This window comes from Vanellus vanellus (assembly GCF_965231255.1).
Source record: "Vanellus vanellus genome assembly, chromosome: 4".
Classification (NCBI taxonomy): domain Eukaryota; kingdom Metazoa; phylum Chordata; class Aves; order Charadriiformes; family Charadriidae; genus Vanellus; species Vanellus vanellus.
This window is the reverse complement of record NC_138909.1, coordinates 72557434-72580754: the sequence shown is the minus strand read 5'-3', so window position 1 is coordinate 72580754 and position 23321 is coordinate 72557434. Positions and strand designations below refer to the sequence as shown.

General features: G+C 40.4%; 1 protein-coding gene across 2 annotated transcripts in view; it reads right to left on the bottom strand.

Moving 5' to 3' along the window:
- Window positions 1-23121, bottom strand: part of SLAIN2 (SLAIN motif family member 2) — a 36595-nt gene extending 13474 nt beyond the window's left edge. For both annotated transcript variants that reach the window (XM_082483019.1, XM_082483020.1), the window contains exons 1-6: window positions 22654-23121; window positions 12177-12325; window positions 7369-7533; window positions 5955-6116; window positions 4331-4690; window positions 1998-2135 (exon numbers count right to left, since the gene is read on the bottom strand). In XM_082483019.1, the coding sequence (XP_082339145.1) occupies window positions 1998-2135; window positions 4331-4690; window positions 5955-6116; window positions 7369-7533; window positions 12177-12325; window positions 22654-23015 (1336 nt within the window). In that variant the 5' untranslated portion in view covers window positions 23016-23121. The remainder of the gene's footprint in view (window positions 1-1997; window positions 2136-4330; window positions 4691-5954; window positions 6117-7368; window positions 7534-12176; window positions 12326-22653) is intronic.
- Window positions 23122-23321: the final 200 nt, after the last annotated feature.

Here is a 23321-nt window from a genome sequence, read left to right as displayed (position 1 = left end):
AATATAAAACTGATAAAACAAAAATTATACAATAAAAAGGACACAATTCTGGAAATTTTTATACAATGTACAGTTTTGCAGAAAATTTTTTAATCCAGACTAAGCAAAGATACTTACTCATTGACTTCATACACAAACCGTTTTACGATTGTCAATAGCAAGACTCTGACAAACATCTGTAAGAGCAGGGAAACTGTAAAGGCTAGAAATCCGGGCTTTATCAATGATACTTAACTTACATTTAAATGTAAGTTGGTCTAGAGTGGTTCACATTTGGGGAAAGATTCCCATGAAAGGCAAGCAAGTTTACCTAATAATTTCTGTGATTCTCAATGCATCCACAAGTTGAAAAAAATTATGTATGTATAAACACACGTCACACTACTTTGGCTCCTGCAATGAAATAACCCACTAAATATTGAATAGTGAGACTTCTACTGTGATCTTTCCATAAAGTTTCACTGTGAATATACTTTTAATACTGGAAATAGCTTTCTAGTCAACTAAGCTGCTCTCTGTGCTCTTCCCTTCCCAGTTCACTCAATTTTAAAACACCAAATAAAATCTGTACATATTTTTACTAAAAATATTTTTTCCTTCATTTTCTTTCAAGTCATTTTGATTATTCTTCCTAACACAAAAGTACAACTGCTCTGAGTGCTTTACAATTTGATAAGCCTGCCTAACAGATAACAGTCCTGCATTTGAACTACACACAACCCCTTTCAGTTGTAAATCCCACCTTCTGAGTGTTTGTGAATAGTGGAAGAAGGGGGAAAGGTGAAAGGTAACTTATATGAACAATCACAAGGTCACACTAACTTCTTTGGCTACAGTATCACATATCTGGGACTGACTGTATACAACCCTTACCATCTGGTCTGAGTCACTACAAAGACAAAAACCTTGTAGTTATTGACATGATCTGAATTCCTTATTCTGTATTTAATTGTATTAGAGTGCATTAACACATTGTTTTGAAAGGACCAGTTAACAAGGCCAACTAGGTATGCCAGTACGCCTTTACTGTTCAATGGGTAAAAAAAATGTTTCATTCACAAATATTATCTTATATTTCCCATCAAATATTTAGATTACTGATGAACTTTTATCAGAGAACTTTTATAGTTCAAATCTCTACACATAATAATATTCATAATGTGTTCTTCCCTTGAAAATGTCACAGAAGGTTATTAAATTTTGAAACTTGTTTTAAAATAAAAGGGTCAGGAAACATTTAAACAACAGGAACTGTCAATATTGACACATAAAGAAGCACTGAATATTTAAGTTTCATTTGCTTTGGTTTCTTTAAGGTCACCGTTTTCAAGAGACTTGTGAAATTAGCAGCATTCTCATATCAGCAGTTCACTTTTGAACAAACTAGCAGCCACCAGCCCAGCAATGGACTCCTTTTGTTTCAGCAGACACAGGTTTGTCCAAACCTTTTTTAAGTAAATGACGCTTAAATAAAACCTGCCAATGAATATCTAATTTCCAGGTGACATAACAAAAGAAGAAAAACTGCAAATAAGGGTTAAGCTTGCATGAATGTTTTCAGATCAGGTTGCACTATTTTAAAAAAAAAAAAAATAGCAATAAACATAATCTAGGTACCTATTTTTCATAGCCCAGTAAGTTGTTGCAGTCTAAAAATAAGATTCAACAGTATAGAGCATTATACCTTCTGTAAATCAAACAAAAAAATGGTTTCTAAAATGTCTAACTACTGTATTTATAGTCTTTACAGTACTTCTACATATACTTTTAGGAAACTATGAATGATACCTTAGTAAGAGATCAGACACTCTTTGAATATAATCAGTACCAGATTTTGTGTACCAAAAAAGCAGACTCACACAGGTATGATTAAAAAAATCAAGATTAGCATCTCCAGTGTGGCATGCAATGTTTCTCTTTGCCATGAAACTGGAAGACAGCTGAGTACCATCACTTAATTTCAAAATGTACAATGAAGTGTCACTTAAGGTACTTACTGGCTGAGGCTTGAGGTTGAATGCGAGGTATTCCTCCATTTGGCACTTGGAAGTTTGAGTCACTTCTGCTGTTTTTCACAGACTCAGCTTGGATGTTAGATGTCCTGGACAGGTTTGGAAGACTACGCCTTAGTTTTTCTGTACAAAATAATACAAAGATACCGAAACATGTACACTGATGCTGGAGAAAGTTCAGGTTATGAACCCATAGTTGAACCTCAAATCTGAGGGACACAAAACGTTAGCCATATAAAACTATATTGCCATTTCAAAGCATATTTTGTTACATTAAAGAAAATGGAAGAACTGTAAAGTTCTACATTATTCACAGATCTAGCACATACAAAGTATTTTATAAAAAAAGCACAAATGTACGTTTTTCACCTGTGGTGAAAAATGTCAAGCATAGTGTGTTTTGAAATTGAAACATACCTGGATTATGATTCTCTGGGTTTTGTTCTACTGTTATGGAAATTGAATAGGCAAACCTGTATTTATAATATAGAATGCTTGCATGAAGATTAAAACCACATAGTAATTATTTGAGTTAATTTTTGGGATTACCCAGTCCCATATCAGCACATTATACAACAAATAACAGCCACCCACTTGGAAAGAAACTCTTCATACACAGCATTCAAAATTATTGTGTCCAGTTATGCTTCACCTTTCTCATACAATTTGATAATCTATTCAGCTAATACTGGTTCTTCAAGGGTCCTCTAAAATTTGTACCATTACTCACAGAATACAAAAAGATGCCATTAAATATTTCTCAAGTCTAATGACATTCTGTGTATCTTCAACCCACGCAGAGCTGGGTTGATGACATACTTGGAATAGAAGACTGCAGATGCCTTGTCAGGATGAGTGGCCAACCTGATTCTGTAGAGGGATGCAGGAAAGAAGTACACTAACCATGCACAAGCACTAAAGGTGAAAACAAAAGTAAGAGTCTTTATAGGCTGAATACTCCTACAAGTATACTTTCTGCACTTAGTAGTTTGCACTGCTTTGCACTGCAGTTGGTACATTGTTGAACACTGTCAACAAAATTTCTCTCTAACCATTCTAGAGAGGAAAAAAAAAAAAAAAAAGAAATCCCAAACAAGTTTTTTTGGCAGCTGCTGTATCAACTCTGAATATCCAAGCAACCTTCAATTGCACAAAAACCACTGCAAGAGAATTTCTTGGAAGTGTTTCAGAAACACATGATCACACACTCTATTTTGATCCCTCTGGTATGTGGCATACCAGCTTTTGCTACCTTGGCTCTCATGGGATATTTTTGTTTTAGCTCATCTAGCATGCATTAAGACTTTCATGAAACCCCAGAAAAGAATGGCAAAGGAATTCTCAACTAAGTCACAGTTGATCAGCTTTTGCGTTGTACATTTTCCTATATACCTAAAATTTCCCCAAACCGCTATTACTAGATAAGACTTAAGCTAACTCTTCCAAAGGTATTCTTGAATAGCCAATTAAATTTGCAGGATCACCTTCCCAAAAAGCTCTAGTCTAGCACACTTTTTCCTGATGAAAATTCAAAAATTTTTTAGTCAATGAAATTCTGTAAGTGGCACAGACCTCTTTGTCATATTGGGGGGGGGGGGAGGAGTGGAACAAACCAACAAAAACAACCCAGAAAATAAACTGTTTAAAAAAGCATTTCTACATCATCTCTACTGCAGAGATTTTGCATCCAGCTTACCTGAAAGATGAAAAAAATAAGGTGAATTCTTAATATCTAAATGTATATTCTTTCAGAACTTAAGATCTTATTTGCCAGATAACAACTACATTTGTCAAAATGGGAACGTGCTTGTGAAATTTCAGCCCAGTTAAAGGAGTTTATTCCAGATGCTCAAAGATTTCAGAGTCCTGCACTGCCAGAAGCAAGCATTCAGCTATCTCACAGGCTACAAGCATGCATAAATTGCCATGTTAATCTTATCTGACCACAGTTACTTTCCCTGTTTTAGTCTGTCATCTGCAAGGCCTAACCCTACTGGTGAATGACAGTTTCCCTTGGGCTCTGCTTTATTTTAGTGCATTTGCCTGCCAAAGACAGAACTCGGTCACCAGGAAACTCAATTACACCCAGAGTAACTGGATAACATCTAAAATAAATATAAGCCTATCAACTCCTCTATCTGACTGTAAGAGTTCCCCAGCAGAACTTAAGCTTTGCTTGCTCTGCTTTTGCTTCCAAAACTCTGAGATTAAAGCATGATGTTATGCAGGCATGTAGTTTTAGCACTGCATGCTGACCAAAATCCTTTACAGGAACTACACCAGTACTTGTGTAATGAAATTGAGACGGAGCTTTTTACCTTCACTTTTGACATTACTAGTCTGCAAATCTGTAGGATGGCCTTGAAGCGAAAGACGAGGCTGCTGTAAACGGCTAATCATAGGTTGGGGCGACACTCTACTGTATTCTATGCTTCGAGCAGGTGATCGTGAGCGAGGTGAATTCCTTGGAGATTGTTTTGGTGAAGGCCAGGGAGAACTGCGAGGTGATGGTGAAAACCTGTTAACAGCAGGGTGCACTGTGTGATGTGTGCCATCTTCTTCATCTTCTAAACTCTGTGCATCAAGCTCCTGATCGCTGAACGTGCCTCGCCTTGTAGAATTGCATGAAGAACCAGAACTACGCCGAGAAGCAGTTGCTGCATACTCTTGCCGGAGGCCTGGCAACAGCGCAAACATCATTTACTTGCTTCCAGCCCACAAACGGTTCAAACTAGAGACAGTGCATACAAATATCTACCCAGTGCTCAAACTCAAATTTGGCTCACCTTAACTCCTTTTATTTGAGGCATCAAATTAATTCCAGATTAGTACCAAGAAAAAAAAAATTATCTACCAGCTGACAATGTCTTGAAATAAGTAGGTGAGCTCATTTCTTTTCCAACTACAGCAATCATCAGTATAGGTGTGTTGTGTAGTTGTTCATCTCCTCTCCCAGGCTGGATACTAGCAACACAGGCTACACCTTAATTTTGATATAATGTAACAATTATAGCAGCCACAATGAAATGTCTCTTGCACTGTATTAGCAAATGTAACAAAAAAGCTCCATGATAAGCTACCCTTAGAGAAACCAGAGTTGTTAGACCAGTGGTCTCAAGAGTGGGGTGCGCACACCCCAGGGGGTACACAGAAAAATCCACTGGGGCACAGGAAGAAAATGTTGTACTACTAATAAATGCTATTTTAAAAATATTATTTTATTTCATCTTTATCTCATCCTTTAATTTTTTTATGTACATTTGTGTATTTTTGTGTACGTAATATATTAGTAGAGTAGCACATGCATATAATTTATAACCCCCACACACACACATCGGGCATTTGTTTGTTTGTTTTTTGGGGTTTTTTTTTTTTTTCAATGATAGAAGTACACAACAAAAAACTCTGGAGACCACCTAGTTAGACAACTGAAATTACTACCACTTTCTGCACTCTGTCTTTTTCAGTCTCAACTAAACCTATAATATAAGGGAGATATCTACATAGGTGCTTTTCTTCACTATTCTTTGCCACATTAACTTCACATTTTGGTGATTTAAACCATGGTTTAAGCACTGATATCTACAAGACTGGATTACATCAGGAAGGCACACATCTGAGAAGACTGGTGGCAGGCAGTAGTCCAGTCTAACGACCATCTGTTTAGCATACACTACATGCTACAAATTCATACCCTCTCTAGCATTTCTTTTGCCCGTTGTTCCTAAAGAACACTTCTGCACAGCAACTTCCTTTCCTTATCCTGAACGCAGAAGTCCTTAGTCAGCCTTCTCAGGAGAACTATATTTGTACATCCATAGTAGAATCTACACTGCTTTTCCATTCCTGCTAAGCAAGCGCTACTGCAGTTCTTCAATAAAAAAAAAAACAAAACCCAAAGATCAACTGCTCCACTCCATTTTCAGGGTGGAAAATACTTACTTTCTTCCTGAATTCGCGCTAAAATTTGCACATCTGTAACATCATTTAGCTTGTAATTAGACCCAATAGAGTCTTCATCCATCTCTGATGCACTTAATTCACTGTCCAGAGAGGACTGTGGACTTAGCGGAGGATTTCTATCTGCTGAACTTTTAAGATGACCTACAGAAAAAAATAAAGTAATAAGAAATGTTAAAAAAAAATAGGCAAAAAAGGCAAGCTGTATTTCCTTTCCTAGTGAAAGGACCACCAATTTAAAAAACCGATTATGACTTAGACATTGAGCCTGACTGATCATTTGAAAGAAAATGATGGCACCTGTTCCATTTGTGCTTTCATTCTCGTCTCCACACCCTACTTTGTAAGACATAAGCTTGACTGTATCTTTCTCAACAATGAACCAATATTCATTGGATCAGCATGGAATGCTTAAAACACAGTTTACCTGAAAATACTACCTGTTCTGTGTACACTCCTTTGCTAAACTATAACAGACCAGAAAAACTCTTCCTGTTTGCTGCCTTCTGGCTGACACCCCATTGCCAGTTTACATTTCATCTCTCTGTCCTGCAGGCAGGTACAGCACTGTAGCACACAATGCAGAGCAGAACTATGTAGATTAAAACAAAACCTGGGTAATGGCTCTGGTGAATATAATGCAGCACAGGCTTCTCTTTACAAGTCTACAAAGAACTACAGACAGTTGGATTCTCAATGCAATGGCTTTCATCTTCCCTGCTAGCTAACTTGGGTTAAAGTATATATAAAAAGCCAACATTCTGACTTCAGCATAGATATAGGTCCCAGGCATTAATTTTTCTGATGCAAAGAAAGTGTCTATGGTGCAGAATAAAGGCAGAAAACATTGCCAGAAGTTAGTGTTCACACTGATGACTGCAAAGCCTCATGGAACACCTTTAATTAAAATAATGCTTTTTCCTTAGATTATTTTGTTCATACCTCAGAAGTAGTGATGGATACATTGCATACCAAATGTTTCAGCTAAGGAGTAACAGAGTAGTTGCAAAGACTTTACAACTACCTACACATAACATTTAAACACCTACGATGCAACTTACATCCCAGTCAATTACAGGGCTGATTCTAGAAGCCACTCAAGCACGTTGGGACTCCACAGAACTAATGCTATGTGTGCTGGTCTAAATGCTAATATACATCAGTGATTTTTGGGACACGGACATCCACAGAAAACATTTTACATGTATCTCATGCCAGAAAGTCTGTAAAAGCGCCTTCCCCAAAAAGCTTAAATACTCCATGATGCTAACAGAAGACTGACAAGTTTTTGGTGTCTTTCTTATGCTAGTTCAATGCAAATGGAATGTATTTGAGTATGCGTTTTTGAAAGGAAGAGGAGGAAGAAGGGAGAGACCAGACACACACACACACTTACCTGAGGTACCAGGAGGTATGAGCTGTTTCACTAAAGCAGATTTCACTGGTGTTGAGGAGGGAGAGTTGAAACCACTGCTGTAGGGGCTACTAGTATTTGGACTATAGGAGCTCACATAACTGACCGCACTGAAAGGGCTGCTGTACAAACTCTGTCTCTTGAAAGCTGTATGAAGAGGAGGAAAGTGACAAATTATACTGAAAGAACCAATGAAAAATGAATACAATACTATATGATCTCTTCAGTGTGGTTTAACGACTATATAGTTCAAGCAGAACATTTCAGTCACCATGAAGTTTTTCAACTGATTTCTCCATCTCCTAGATACAACCACACCGTGGAAGGAGTGGGAGAAGAGGGCAAGACAAGACAGCAATAAATATTTTCCTTGTAAAAATCAGATCTAAAATCACTACACCTGATCTTTTCAAGATATTCAGTGTAGGTGTTGGGAAGGAGGAGGGAAGCAACTCAAAAGACAGTAGTAGCTAAGCTACGCTAACATACATCCCATGCACAATTACGTACAAACCAGAGCACACCACAAAGTCTAGTTCTCCATAATTCACAGGTCTGTATAGATAACACAATATTTCAACAGTAACCCAAAGACCGGCACCACAGGACTAAGCAATACCACCTACAAAATCCCCCAAAGCACATGCTAAAATGAAAAACTGTTAAGTATGGCAAATACTTCCATTTATATTGCTGGGTACCATGAACCTACTGGGCACAATAAAGCAAGTTGTAGGATTATTTCCTTCTGTATATCTCCTGTTCTAATGCTTTGGGATCTTTATGTTCATGGGCTTCAACTCACATATATGTAAGATCTAAAACTGGGCACTTTGCTCTGCTATTTATTATAAATATTTCAATGCTAAAGTATTTTCAGATTAATTTTAACCACTGGCAAACATTTTCCGTATGATACTGCAATTCCCCTAGTTGCCAGGTGATTTGTGTAGTTACTTACATAGCTATTTTGTTCAGAAATTTACATTTTGCTTTAATACAATAGAAAATGGAACTTCAATAGGGAAGTGGGAACCAAAGAAAATTCAGTCACTTTCAGCAATGAAGGAACTGATTTTACTGAAAGTAGTTTATGCCAAACAGAATTGTATCTTAACAAAGAACAAATTAAATTACAAAACATTAAGCTGAAAGCTAGAGATCCAAACCTTATGATATGTAAATCTAGATTAGATTAAGCTGCAGCTCACCTAGCTGCTAGAAACTATACTTTCATTAAGGTATGCATATATATTATCACCTGACAAGAACAGACCTGCCAAATGCATGACAATACACTCAAGTGGTTCTAAAATAAAGCAGAAATTAAGCTATTCAAAGAATATTGTGTGACATTTCTGTTACCAAAAAAGGACTTCAATTAGTGCAGTAACTAGGCTACTGATAGTAGCGGCCAAAAAAAAGAGTAATTGAACTCTAATTTGTTTACTAAAAATCCTTTTATTCAGTGTCAGATTTTTTTTTGTTTTGACATTACAAGAAGCCAAATGAGACCACAGTTGCATGAAACGCTGTTTTCAGCAGCAAAGCCTGCTTCAGCTCATCCTCCCACCAGCCTTTCCTCTTGGTCACTAGCTGTTCAGTACAAGCAATGGTGGGGCTGTACTATTATCCAGCCTACTAAAGTCAATTTAGGTTAACAACATCTAGAGTATAGAATCATAGAATTGTCTAGGTTGGAAGGGACCTGTAAGATCATCAAGTCCAAACATCAGCCTAACACTGCCAAAACCACCACTAAATCATATCCCCAAGCACCACATCTACACATCTTTTAAATACCTCCAGGGATGGCAATTCCACTACTTCCCCGGGTGATTCAACCACTTCCCTGAGCAGCCTGTTCCAATGCTTGGTAACCCTTTCAATGGAGAAATTCTTCCTAATATCCAGTCTAAACCTCCCCTGGTGCAACTTGAGGCCATTTCCTCTTCCCCTATCACCTACTACTTGGGAAAAGAGACCAAGCCCCACCTCACTACAACCTCCTTTCAGGTAGTTGTAGAAACCAATGAGGTCTCTCCTCAGTCTCCTTTTCTCCAAGCTAAACAACCCCAGTTCCCTCAGCTGCTCCTCATAAGACTTCTGCTCTAGGCCCCTCACCAGCTTCATTGCCCTTCTCTGGACTCGCTCCAGAATCTCAATGTCTTTCTTGTAGCAAGGGGCCCAAAACTGGACATAGTACTCAAGGTGGGGCCTCACCAGTGCCAAGTACAGGGGAGCAATCACTTCCTTAGTCCTGCTGGCCACGCTATTCCTGATGCAGGCCAGGATGCTATAGGCCTTCTTGGCCACATGGGCACACTGCCGGCTCATATTCAGCCGGCTGTTGACCAGCACACCCAGGTCCTTTTCTGCCGGGCAGCTTTCCAGCCACTCTTCCTCAACCCTGTAGTGCTGCATGGGGTTGTTGTGGCCCAAGTGCAGGACCCGGCACTTGGCCTTGTTGAACCTCCTACCATTGGCCTCAGCCCATCGATCCAGCCTGTCCAGATCCCTCTGTAGAGCCTTCCTACCCTCCAGCAGGTCAACATGCCCACCCAACTTGGTGTCATCTGCCAGCTTACTGAGGGTGCACTCGATCCCCTCGTCCAGTCATTGATAAAGATATTAAACAGTACCAGCCCCAATACTGAGCCCTGGGGAACACCACTTGTGACTGGCCGCCAACTGGATTCGACTCCATTCACCACCACTCTCTGGGCCCAGGCTTCTAGCCAGTTTTTTACCCAGTGAAGAGTAAACCCATCCAAGCCATGAGCAGCCAGTTTCTCCAGGAGAATGCTGTGGGAAACAGTGTCAAAGGCTTTACTAAAGTCCAGGTAAAAAACATCTACAGCCTTTCCCTCATGCACTAAGTGGGTCACCTTGTCATAGAAGGAGATCAGGTTTGTCAAGCAGAACCCACGCTGACTGGGCCTGATCACCTGGTTATCCTGCATGTGCCACGTAATGGCACTCAGGATGTTCTGTTCCATAACCTTCCCAGGCCTGTAGTTCCCCAGATTGTCCTTCCAGCCCTTCTTGTGGATGGATGTCACATTTGCTAACCTCCGATTCACTGTGACCTCTCCGGTTAGCCAGGACTGCTGATAAATGATAGAAAGTGGCTTGGTGAGCACTTCCACCAGCTAACCAGCTTCCGCCAGTATTTTAACCGATAGCATCAGTCAATTAGTTTTTAGTGGCGCCAAAAAACCCCAACTTATCATCCAACCAAATGGATGGCAGAATGTAGCACAGAGGCAGAAGCAGCAGAAACTAAAGTTGACTTTGTAGCAGATTCCTTAAATTGCACCAGTCTAAACTAGTTAATATTACTAGTGTTTTAATTAGAGTGAAAAGACAGCTATAGATAGAGGATGGAAAGTCTATATTCCAGCTTTCACTGCAAGTCTTAAATGATATGCGCTAATTTCAACAATTAGTGAATTCAATGAATTCTAGCAAGTATTCTTGAGGTACCTCCAGTTCACTTTGAGAGTGTCAGAAGGGACATTTTATTACAAAGCTCAGTCAACAAACCCAGTAACTACAGGCCAGCTGTATTCTGATTTACACTGATGAGACAACTCCTTTGACAGCAAGTTCTGCTGGCATTCACACAGCAACCCCAAAGCATCTATTCCAACTTTGTTCTCATGCCAAAATAATTTACTTTTCACATCTTGCCAAAAATGACAGCAAGAAAACCCCAAAATGTAAGTCTGCATAACAGTTCTATATTTTGTACTCATTACACTGCATTGCTCTGCAATTGTAAGCCTGAACTAAGTAGCAAGAAGGCACTGCATCCTGTGTTCTCAGTAACTGCCCACAGTAGCGCGGAGCTGAAAGCTGCTCTTCCCTACTTTATTATCACACAATGGAAAAGATTACTTTATAAGAAGGAAGAGGAAAAAGTGGAATACAAGAGTGCATTTCAGACTGAAAAACAGCAAAAAGATATTAGATTAGAAAGACATAACAGGAATTGACAAAGAGAAAATAGTCAAGGCAAAATAAAGTTTCTCTTCTGAATCCTTCTTGATGTAGCAGTAGTGTAAAAAGGTTTATTCACAGAGACTGGAACTGAAATTGATAAATTGAACCAGTAATTAGTAATAGGTTAAGTGATGGGTCCATGAGGTACAAAGTACTATGTAAAATACAAGTCACAAGACAATCCAGAAGTTGTGGAGTAGGAAACGGACACAAGGTTACAAGCAGCACTACTTGCCTTCTCCAGTAGAGCTTCCTGCTACTCTAGATGACTAAGTATGCTTGTTGCTCTGAAGGACAATTTTCTTTGTTGTTACAAATTCACTTTTCCAGCATATGCTCCACCCAGCAGTATCAGTGCCCATCTCTTCTACTGCTAATATTTTCCCCTATTAATATTACAGATGAATTGCAGTGTTCTTGCAAGAGTGAGTGACAAGCACCTAACAATTATGATAGTTTAATACAGGCTTCTATTTTAAAATACAACAAGAAAACCTCAAAGTTAAGGACGTTGTTTCTTCAAATTGTAACTATGCAGGTAGTATAAAACTCTGAAATCACGACTCATGGCCTCATCCTTCCTTTCATTTTATTCATACGGTCCAGAAAATTAGTAGAATTAATTACCGTTTACAAATCACAATGAAGCAGGAAGTAACTGCTGGATCTCACCCTCTTCTCTCACAACTATCAGCTAATTCTGACTCCGTTTCAGAATAATTGTATTAACACCACTGGTTTGTATATGCACCCAACATTGCATTAATATGCACCCAATAACTCACCCAACATTGTCTGTTCCAGCCTGTGGATCAGTGACTTTTTAGCAGATTCAATGTCAGGACTTGGGTAATCCAATACCTGCCTGCACCAAACTAATGGACTGACACATTTTTGCACTGGAGTCAGTTTCTTCTTTGGGGACATATATAGCCTGAAAAGGAGAGAAAAAAAAGTCTAAGACAACAGACAAAATGAGCATAAGATCTGTCATGTAAGAGAAGAGAAAACATCTCCACTTTTCAGACACGTTAGGTATATGGACAATTTCACTATGTCACCTAAACATACAAATCAGGATTTATCTTTTCAGATTTAAGTAACATTCACCTGAAAGAAGGAAATAAAGCACTATGCAATATACAACTGTTGTTTTCCTAGACACAAAAATATAGCAAGTGATAAGCATCTTAACCAAGGAACAGTGCTAAAGTGCATGGAACACATCTACTATTTCTGTAGCCTTGAACAATAAACATTTTACTTTTACTTATAGTTTGCATCCTAGCACCTGATCGTTTAGTTCTCCTTTGAACACTGAACAAAGGGACCATCTCTATCCTAAGGGGTATACAGTCAAGCATTAAAAACAAGGGACAAGACAGAATGCACATAGGAGACTGGAGAGAAACAATGAGATCATATTGTTCTGCAGGACATGCTGAGGCCTTTGCCAGTCAGCATCTCCATTCATTTATTTTAACATCAGCATTCCATGACTGAAGAAAGAAGTATTCCAGTTTAAAGGCTCTAGAAATGTCACTGAAAATTTCCTCTCCCTCAACAAACAGATCAAAAGAAAAGTCATAACCATTCACACACTCAAAATAGGGATGGTTAAGCCTTATCTTTGGACTCGAACCAAACTTGGAAATGTGCTTCAGCAAAAGACAACAATGAACTGCAAGATCTACAGCTCTAACTAGTGCTTATGCATGTGCAGAAATGGTTAAATGAGTGTTTCTTCTAAGAGTAATGACAGAGTTCATACTCCAAGTGAATATGGTTGTATGCCACACTGTAATATAGGAACATTTGACAGCCTAATCAGCCATGCTTCCATACAAAACAGACAGCAAAAAATTATTGTTTCCTTTATGCGAATGACATCAGCAACACCAGTTATTTCCCACAGCTCTATTACAAGATTATTAGCTGATCCTTCCTCTCTAATTCTAGAACTTGAACTCAGTTTGTTTCATAAACAGCTTCAGAAGACTTTTTTTTTTTTTTTAATTACTAGCCTTATGGTCACTTCTTAAAAAAGCTTCCCAAGAAGCATGCTTATAAAACCACCAGGAATCTCTCACTCAAAACACTGATCAACTGATCACTTTATTTAGAGCATGCTCTGAAACATTCTTCCCTCATAAACACTGAGATTAGAAAACTGTGTTTGTGAACGTAGGAGAGAGGATTTTTATTAGTTGCCAGGTTTTCAAACAAAAATGAAACTGTAACAATGCAAATAGCCACTACCACATACTATAGTCCACATGGCTTACGCTCTGGCCAGTATGATACTGACCATTAAAACTGATTTTGTAGAAATCCTTACAATCTTCGCAGGCACTCTGCCCACAAGAAAAGCTAAGAGCCCATCACATATTTATAGCCCTGAAGATTCTTGGAAAGCTGAAGAGTCATTCAGTTTTTACAGTTCTATGTAAACAGCTACACAAACTGCTGTACTTTCTGTGATTATAGGCGTATAGTGAAAAGTAATGTTTAACATTTACTAGCTCTCTAACACTTTGCATTTACTCTCTTTTTAGCATTTATTTGCCTGTATTCTTTTCTGTCCTAAGGTATGTTTTCACAATACAAAGAAGTGTAAAAGGCAACAATGCCAACTTCTGTGCTGTACAGGCTAGACTCACTCCTAGCTCTCTGGATGGCTGGCATGCCTTGCTGTGTTTGAGAAGACTCACACGCATTTGAAGTGTTTACAATAATACCCAGTATAACAGGCAAGAAATTAAAGTGCACGTCCTCTTTGAAAGACATACAAAAGGGATATCTTCAACAAATCTACAAGACTACTGTAATCAAAAGGGCACCTGGTATTTTAAGGTCCAACACATTATTTTCTGCAATTTCCAATTGTTGCGTTTGTTTCACTAGTAGCTTATTTACTGAAGCAATACAGGCTCATGCAGCTCCAACTTTTCTATCTCCCTTTTTAACCACAGGTATATCACATTCTCCCACCTCTTTCTAGTCTGTTGTTTTTCCTTTAAACAGCTTTTGTTTCACACCTTGCATTTCAAGAAAAGACAAATATTTAGAATATACGTATTTCATGCAACTCCACTTCCTCTTGACAAACACGTGTGCCTTGATGAGCAATACAATGGCTCTTTCAGGAGTTTCTTGTACATCACGGAATTACAAACTCTCATTATTATAAAGCAGTGATTTAAGTTTCCCACGTGACAAAGAACAGCCAACCTCAGGATATGAAATGGACTTAATTCTATTTGCTTCGCCTAATTTGGATTAAAAAACAAAACGAACCAAGTGCTGGGCAAAGAAGAACCTAATGAGGTTCAACAAAAACCAAGTGCAAGGTCCTGCACCTGGGGAGGAAGAATGCTAGGCACCAGTACAGGTTAGGGGCGGACCTGCTGGGAAGTAGCTCTGAGGAGAAGGATCTGGGGGTTGTGGTAGACAGTAAATTATCCATGGCCCAGCAATGTGCCCTTGTCGCCAAAAAGGCCAATGGAATCCTGGGCTGCATAGGGAAGAGTGTGGCCAGTAGGTCGAGGGAGGTCATTCTCCCCCTCTGCTCTGCACTGGTGAGGCCACAACTGGAATACTGTGTCCAATTTTGGGCTCCCCAGTTCAAGAGGGACAGGGAACTGCTGGAGCGAGTCCAGCGAAGGGCAACTAAGATGATTAAGGGCTTGGAGCATCTGCCTTATGAGGAAAGGCTGAGAGAGCTGGGACTCTTTAGCCTGGAGAAGAGAAGGCTGAGGGGAGACCTTATTATGGCGTACAAGTATCTCAAGGGTGGGTTGAAGGAGGATGGAGCCAGGCTCTTTTCAATGGTTCCAAGTAACAGGACGAGGGGCAATGGGCACAAGTTAGAACACAGGGAGTTCCGTTCAAATACATGGAAACACTTCTTTACGGTTCAGGTGACAGAGCACTGGCACAGGCTGCCCAGGGAGGTTGTGGAGTCCCCTTCCCTGGAGATTTTCAAGACCCGCCTGGATGCAGTCCTGAGTAATGTGCTCTGGGCAATCCTGCTTTGGCAGGGGAGTTGGACTAGATGATCTCTAGAGGTCCCTTCCAACTCTGATAACTCTGTGATTCTGTGTGATTCTGTGAAGTGTAAGGCTAAGAATCAGAGTGACATTTCTACTACTTCTTCCTCTCTTTTCAACAGTGGGAAGGGAAAAAGAACGGAAAGGAGACTATGAAGCACCTACAAATAACTTCATACAGCTAGTTAATCTTTTTTATCAAACTACTGTTAGACCCAAAATATACAGGTCCTCCTCAGCTGAAAAGCTTTCCAGAAGAGACTTATTCCCATTTATACCTGTTAACGCATTCTACAGTAATGCAACAGCACTGACTGGCAGCATAGCAACTTCAAGATTGAAGATTACCGGTATGACTTCATACAACTTTAAACACTACTAAATCACTTTCTCAAAACAGGAAGTTGAAAATTATTGCGGAAGCCGACAGCTTACAGTTACTACCCCTACTACAAATGTTAATGTACCAGAAAGAAACCTACACACCGATTTCTCCCCAAGCAAGGAAAGACTCTACAATTCAGTGACACAAGGTCAAGTAAAAGAAAACAGTATATAAAAAGCAGCCCAGAAGGTTCGATCTATTTTCAAACAGCATTAAGAAGCCCAGACATTATGATTCTGCTACACACAGTAACACTCCCTTCCTTCAGCTGTCACTAGTCAACTATGCCACAGCAGTGCCAATCTGGAGTTTAAAGCAGCCAGGGGCTCTACTGATTAGTTCCAGGAAGACGCAGCACAAAAAGGGCAGAGCTTTTGTGGAAAGACTACTGTCACTACAAGCTCATATGATACTGTCAAACGAAAGGGGCAAGCTGTAGCACATTGCACTGGGACACAGATGAGTCAGAAAAGGCTTTGAAGAAAGAGGGCATAACATTGAGGTAGGAATGGAATACCTGCATAGGTATTACCTCACCTGAGGAACACCTCCCAGTGCATTAAAATACAAGAGGCTAATTGCCACAGGCATGAAATCAGAAGCCAAGATTCTAATCAGGAAGAAAGGAGGAGTCTATTTGTAGCAAAATCCTTCTACTGCTCCAGTACAAGAGTAGAAGGAAAAACATGCAGATGAACATGAAGTCACAGATCTGAATTAGAAAGAACATGGCAAGTGGAAGGAACTTGAGTTAAAGCTCATTTAATTTAGCCACATTCGCTTTAAGGGAAAACTGTCAGGTACAACAGACACAATGAAACAAGAGAGAGCAGAAAAAAAAAAGGTTGCAGACAAAAGCAGAATTGTGAAAGCAATCTGAAGAGAAGACGTGACTGAAAGAGAAATGCAAGGCCAGATCATTAAGAAATTCCCCTAAAATACAGGGGCAAAACCCAACAAGAAAAAGCAACTAAAAATAAATACATCAGAAGATAGTAATACTGGACAGTCTTGGAAATAGACAATTTAGAACACACTGTCAATCTAAGCCCTTTTAGGCCAATCTAAAACTCTCAGGAGATCCTGTCTGGAGCCATTTAAATAAGTTAAAATAAGACGGATTTTGAATAAACAGCTACAGATAAAGATCAGAAGAGAATCACTGGATGTAAACAAAAAAACTAATCCAAAACCTAAGTGACATCGCTGCACATATCTAGCCCACAGATTTCCTCTTTTCTCCTCCCTCACCCCTGCAAAGTTCCTATCCTGCAGTTGTAACTGAGACACACGGCTCAGCCTGTAATTACTAATTTGTTGGTGTACTTAACTGAATGCTTCTAGTTACAAGAAAGGCATGAGTTGCAGCAAACTCCACGTCTCTCAAAAATAAGGATATGAACACAACAAAAGTGCTTTGACAATCTCATTAAACCTTCATATTAAAGTAGCACGTCTCAACTACATGATGCGATTTTCAAGTACAATTGAGAGTATTCAGAAAGGTTGCAAAGTGCAATTGGAACACAACTATCTTCCTGTCACCAACAATTAAAGATAGTTAGCTATGCCCTGGCTAGTTGCTGGAAATTATAGCCATTATTCATTTCCTCATCTCAAAAGAGCATGTGCTGTCTGAAGGGATGTTGTAGAACGGGAAATGGGGCCTTCAAAAGCTTGGAAGGCTCCGTCATGTACCTTCCCAAGAACTGTCACACAAACTCTGTAAAACTGTCCATTGTTTGAGAAGCTTTTCAGAAGAAATTTGTCAGAGCATATATGCTCTCACACGGTATTGTTGATACTTAACATAGGATAGAAAAACTTTGAGAAGTTCTGTGTCCTATTAAATTGTGTTCCAAAATAAAATTCTGCTTAATGACTAGGCTTGAGAGCTCTACCAACACCTACAAGAAGCAGAGATGTGAATCATGCCTAAACAAGACACGATTATGAAGTAAATTTCAGGAATACCATTAAGACAATAAAGGAAATTCATAACGAAGCCTTTATGACATCCAAATATCAAGCATGTTTAAAAGTCATAAATATCACACAAGAAGTAAGAAATGGAAAAAAGTTTTTCCTCAGGATTCTTCCTCCCATCCTCAAACATCTATTTCATAGTAACCACGGGTATCTCAAAGACATTAGTCAAATGGAGTATTATTTGATGTCACCAGTTGTATCACTTGATAAACTAGTAACTTCTGTAATTCTAAGTTCTCCCACATGCTTATTTTCATATTATCTTTCTAATCTGAGAAGACATTACCTGAATTTGGTTAAAAACCAACAACTTTAAATCAGATTGACATTTAATCTGCCACAAAATGAAAAGCATCAATTTCTTCTTTACTTAGGTCACAGGGCAGAAATTGATCAAAACCTGTCCAGTTTCCAAGAGGCCTAAACCACATTAATACAATGAAATTTTAGCAGTTGAAGAGGAAATGCTACAATGTAATTTCAGCAATGGGATTTCATTCAGGTGCAGCTCTACCCTAAAACACTCATCCTACAGTTTAGTAGCTCACTATGGCAAACGTTAGGGTTCCAAAACAAAGTTAGTGCTCACAGGACATTAAGCAATATGAGATGAAAGACAATAATTACAGGTGACAATCATGTTTATCGTCTGTGTATCAGAACTGCCACTTAACCAACTAACTGCAATGGATGGCTGGAACAGAAATGTAAACTGTTAAAAACAGGTGCCAATTTAATAGAAATAGTTGCTGAGAGTGCATATAATAGTAAAAGTGCTTGCCTTCCATTTTAACTAAACAGGACACACAACCAATCCGATGTCTTCAAAAACACTGATTACTTTGAACTGTTCAGATTAATATAAACAACCCACCAATAATTTCACTTCACACACACAGTAACTACCTTCTGTTCATAAATAAAGTTAGTCAGCTGTTTGCTATTTCAGCCCTACCAAGGAGACTTTAGATTGCAGCGACATGAAAACATTGGTAAGTGCTAGGCCAGCTTTAATAGCACTACCATTTAAAGAGGACACAACTGTTCTGAAGTTTGCTGAGCAATTATACATTCAAAATAGATACACAGCAAGCAAGCTCTATACTCTTTTATGCACATACTGCATATAAATTTTGAAGAAAAAAAGCACTGTATGTTTTGCTGACATTTAAAAGAAAGCTTCTCAGAAAGCTTAGGTAATTGACTGTAACAAGTTAGCACAAAGCAAGTTATAGTGGATTCACAGCACATTAACTAATTACAGTAATTGTCCGCGTGTGCACACTTATCCAGCAATAAACTTGACAGAGCTCACTTTTTAAAAGAAGCATAGCAAGTGTACTGTTACCAAGTTGTCTTGAATGTGCTACACATCCACACGCAACCTTACCCAGCGAGTCAGGCAAGGAGCTGTATACCTCATCCTGCCCCTCTGAAGATTTCTCCACTCTGGTCCCCCTTCCTGCCCTTTTGACTTTTTAATTAATTAATAAAAAGAGACCTGTTCAGATTGAAATTGGAAAAAAATTAAATTTGATCCGATCGGGTTCGAGAACAACTAAATAGGAACACCCATAGAATAGATTACCAAAGACACTGGTAACTTCTTGAGGAAGTAATTAGCAGGCCTAAAGCAAAGTCCCCACAGGACTAGGTACAGCTCAGTACTGCGTGCATGTGCGTATGTACCTATCTGCAACCTTCAGTACCTGGTCAGGAAGAAAGTTTTAGCACAGTAACCAGGATTCAGAAGCATATGGCCATGAAACTCAATCTAAATTCACTGAAATATTTTTAGTAATTTATGATTTGAAGATTGCCTCATGTGCTAAACTGTTTAAAACAAAACATATCTGGATTTAACTAACCACAGCAAAGAAAAACAAACAAGCAAATATATAAACAGGCCCAAGTTCACTATCCTGTAATGCTGTTTTAATAGCTAATGCCACTACTAAAGCAGTAGTATCATAGTTTTTTTCACTTGTTAGTAATTTAGGCTAGTTCTACCTTCTCCTTTCATTTTTCACTTTACACTTCTGTCCTGTGTAGACTTATCTAAAAGCAATTAAAGAATTAAAACCAAAAATGAGCTGATTAACTCCCAAAGGTAGATTTAGAAGAACAACATACACATTCCAGTACCAATTTCAGTCACAGTATGAACTGTGCCATCTTAAATTCATAGCCAAACTTCACAGGCACTAATTTCATGTACGCATTAAATGTAAAACAGTAATTTCAACAGTGAAGAAAACTATTTCTTCTGCCAATCCAAAGCTGTGGACAATTTCATAATGGGGTATATGGACTGAAAAAATGCCTGTATTACACAAAGCAGAGACAAGAACAGAGATAACCAGCACCCTTCATTATCTATTATATTCCACAGCACAGTCCTTCTGAAATCAAAAGTAAAGACAAATCTAGGCTTCTCTATGTAGACAATCAAAACAGGCAAGATGAATCAATTTTTTATGCAAACTATAATTTACATTTAGTTTGTTTCCATGTGAGGTTTCCTCAGCTGGTAAGCGGTCTTTGATTTCTACAGTGGTATAATCCCATAGTTTAAACAGGATTTTGGGTTAAGCAGTAGTGATCCAAATCCATTTGAACCTGAAAGTTCACATGAGGTTTAAATTTCATCGAGTACATTAACCCTTTCAGTTGATTTGATTACTTTGAGTGACCTCGCATAACCGAGGCCTTAAGAGAAGGAACTTTATGAAACAGTTTAAAAGAAATCCACTTACGCACATCATCCCTCCTATTTTCACAGGGTTGTTTCTTTTTGGTTGCTCCACTAGCCCTCTGAAAATTTCCAATTTCATTTAGACCAATAACCTACATTCAGCAAATGCACAAATACAAAGTCATCCTACCGTGATAAGAAAAAAACCCCACAACTTTAGAGTATTTAGTGCCTCAACAGTTGAATTAAATGGTGTCCAGAAATTACAGGAGTTTGATTTCCATTTTTATAGAACAATTTGGAAAAAAAATAAAAATCAGTCAATCTAGCCAAACCACATTTACCATTAAGTCCATATTAAACTATAGGATGAAAAGACAAGAGATTTTTTTAATTATATAGCCATATTTCTTGATATCTACGACAGTAAGTAAGTTTTAACAACTGCTCTTTCCTAGGTGTATGCTTTTGTGCCTTAGTCATTGTCCCATCTCTGAGACTGAAAATTAGTATTATAGTTGCTAAAATATTAGCAAAGAAATGAAGACATGTAACAGACCACATTTAAGTTTTGTTGCCTTTTGAGGACTAGAACTTGCAGAGAAATACGACTGAAGCCACAACAACAGGCAGTGTAAGTAATGTGCCAAACACCTGACACCAGCAAGAGCAGTGCTCAGTGAACTATGCCACTTGCCCATGAGCGTCCAGAACTGCACAAACATAACCACACAGCATTTATGCCCTCACTGTCACCATATGCTCTGGAGGATTAACAGAGAAAAATCATAATATCTATCGTCACTAGAATTCGTGACATTCACAAATTTGGCGATCCCTTTCCAAACTTAGGAAATTTAGTGCAAATTTAGGATATTCCACTTCACTCAAGTGCTATAACCCAGTAGATTACAAGGCATAAGATAAGAAATAAGAGTAGCTGCCTTGCACAAACTCATCATCTGGAAGATGATGACTTGTGCTAATTTAGTAAGTGCATGTTAGATGAGAATAAACTTATGCTCTCATACTTCTCCAGTGGATTGGGCTGGATGTCAGGCAAATGACTTCTCCAAGGAAGTACACACATTGTCTCCTCCCTAAGCAACTAAAACATTGCTCATGCATGGAATCATTCCAGCATTTTTAAAGGTGTTTCCAACTCTGAAAGACATTTTTGTTTGCTTTTTAAGTGTGCTGTGTGTTCACTCCCAAAAAAGACCTTTGTAGACAAACCTACAGGTTTGTCAGGCTGCTTTTGTTACACTTTTACTCCCTGTACATGCTTCCCTTGTGTTTCTCTGTTGACTGCGCTCCTCCCCACTGTTTCTCCTGCAGCTCTAACGCTGTTCTTCAACCAGCGTCATAGGAAACTTCAAAAAGACAGCTGGAGAACGGCATGATGTTAAGAGAGAGCAAACCTCCTTGATTCTCAGTAGATCATCCAAGTGTAATAAAGACAAGGTGAACAGCCACCTGCAGACGTTTCTGCTGGCACAGCAGGGTAAGCAGTCCATTTAAAAAGAGAGGAACCGCCACAGGTAAACTGTGGTCCCACATTGTTAGTGATAAAAGAACACACTTAAGGACAACACATTTATGAGATGGAGGAGTATGTTACATTTACTGCCTTCATAGCTGAAAGAAATCACGGCCTAAAACATGCTTGACACACATCTGAAGAAGTACAACAGTACCTGTGGGCTAATTCTGCACTACCCCAGAAAATGCCCCCAAGTTTCTCAGCACCTGCACACCTTCTGAACTTGTGAAAACACTGACAACCAATTTTGCGGCAGAACCGGAGCCTGCTCCTGCTCTGGTCTCCAAGGGACCCGATGCAATCCTCTCACCGCTGCCGAGCTGCAGGCCTCCAGGGAGGTACGGTGTGATGTGATGTGCAGAAACCAAAACACCCTTCCCCTGCAGGCTTCAGTACATCTTGGCCAGCTAATCCCTTCACCCAGCCCCAGAGGGCGAGGCTGCCTCCCTACACAAAGCCCCCACACCACCTCCGACACCGGGCACACGCCTGGACACGGGCCCTCCCTCCCGGGGACGGCGGGGAATGGGAGGACGCTGCGGGAGAGGGCAGAGAAGGGGGGCACCCACACACCCCATCCCCGCCCCGGCCACCTCCTCACCAGCCGGTCTCGTCCTCCTCGCAGCCGGCCAACCGCTCCAGCTCCTCCGGCCTGAGCAGCGCCGCGTCGTCCAGGAGGCCGTTGCCCTCCTCACCGGCCGCGCCGCCGCCGGGCTCCTCGAGGGTCGGCCGCCGGGCGGCGGCCCTGGGGCTGAGGCAGCGGCCGTCGGGCGGGGAGGCGGCGGCGGCGGGGGGCGACGGGGAGGGCCCGCCGCCCAGGAGGCGCTTGGGGCTAGCGGGGGCGGCGGGCAGGGCGCCGTGGCGGCTGCGGAGCTGCTCGTTCTGCTTCTCCAGCTTCTTCACCAGCTCCTGCAGCTTCCGCACCTCCGCGTCCGCGTTCACGCCCGAGCCGACGTCCTCCATGGCGCCCGCCGGCTAAGGGGCGGCTGCGCGGGGAAGGGCGGCCGCGCCGCCCCGTCTACATGGCCGGGCGGCCGGCGGCAGGGGAGGGCCGTGGAGCGGCGGGGCGGGGCGGGGCGGGCGGCGGGACGCGCATCCGGCCGCCGCCATCTTACCATCCTAACGCCGCCATGACGTCATCGGCGTAAGACGGAAGCGTCAGCGGCGGTCGGGCGCCTTGGGGCGGTTGGGGTGGTTGCCGGTCGCTTCGTCGCGGTCCTGTTAGGGGAAGTGGTGGTCCAAGGCCCTGGCGAGGGTTTGGGGCCCTCT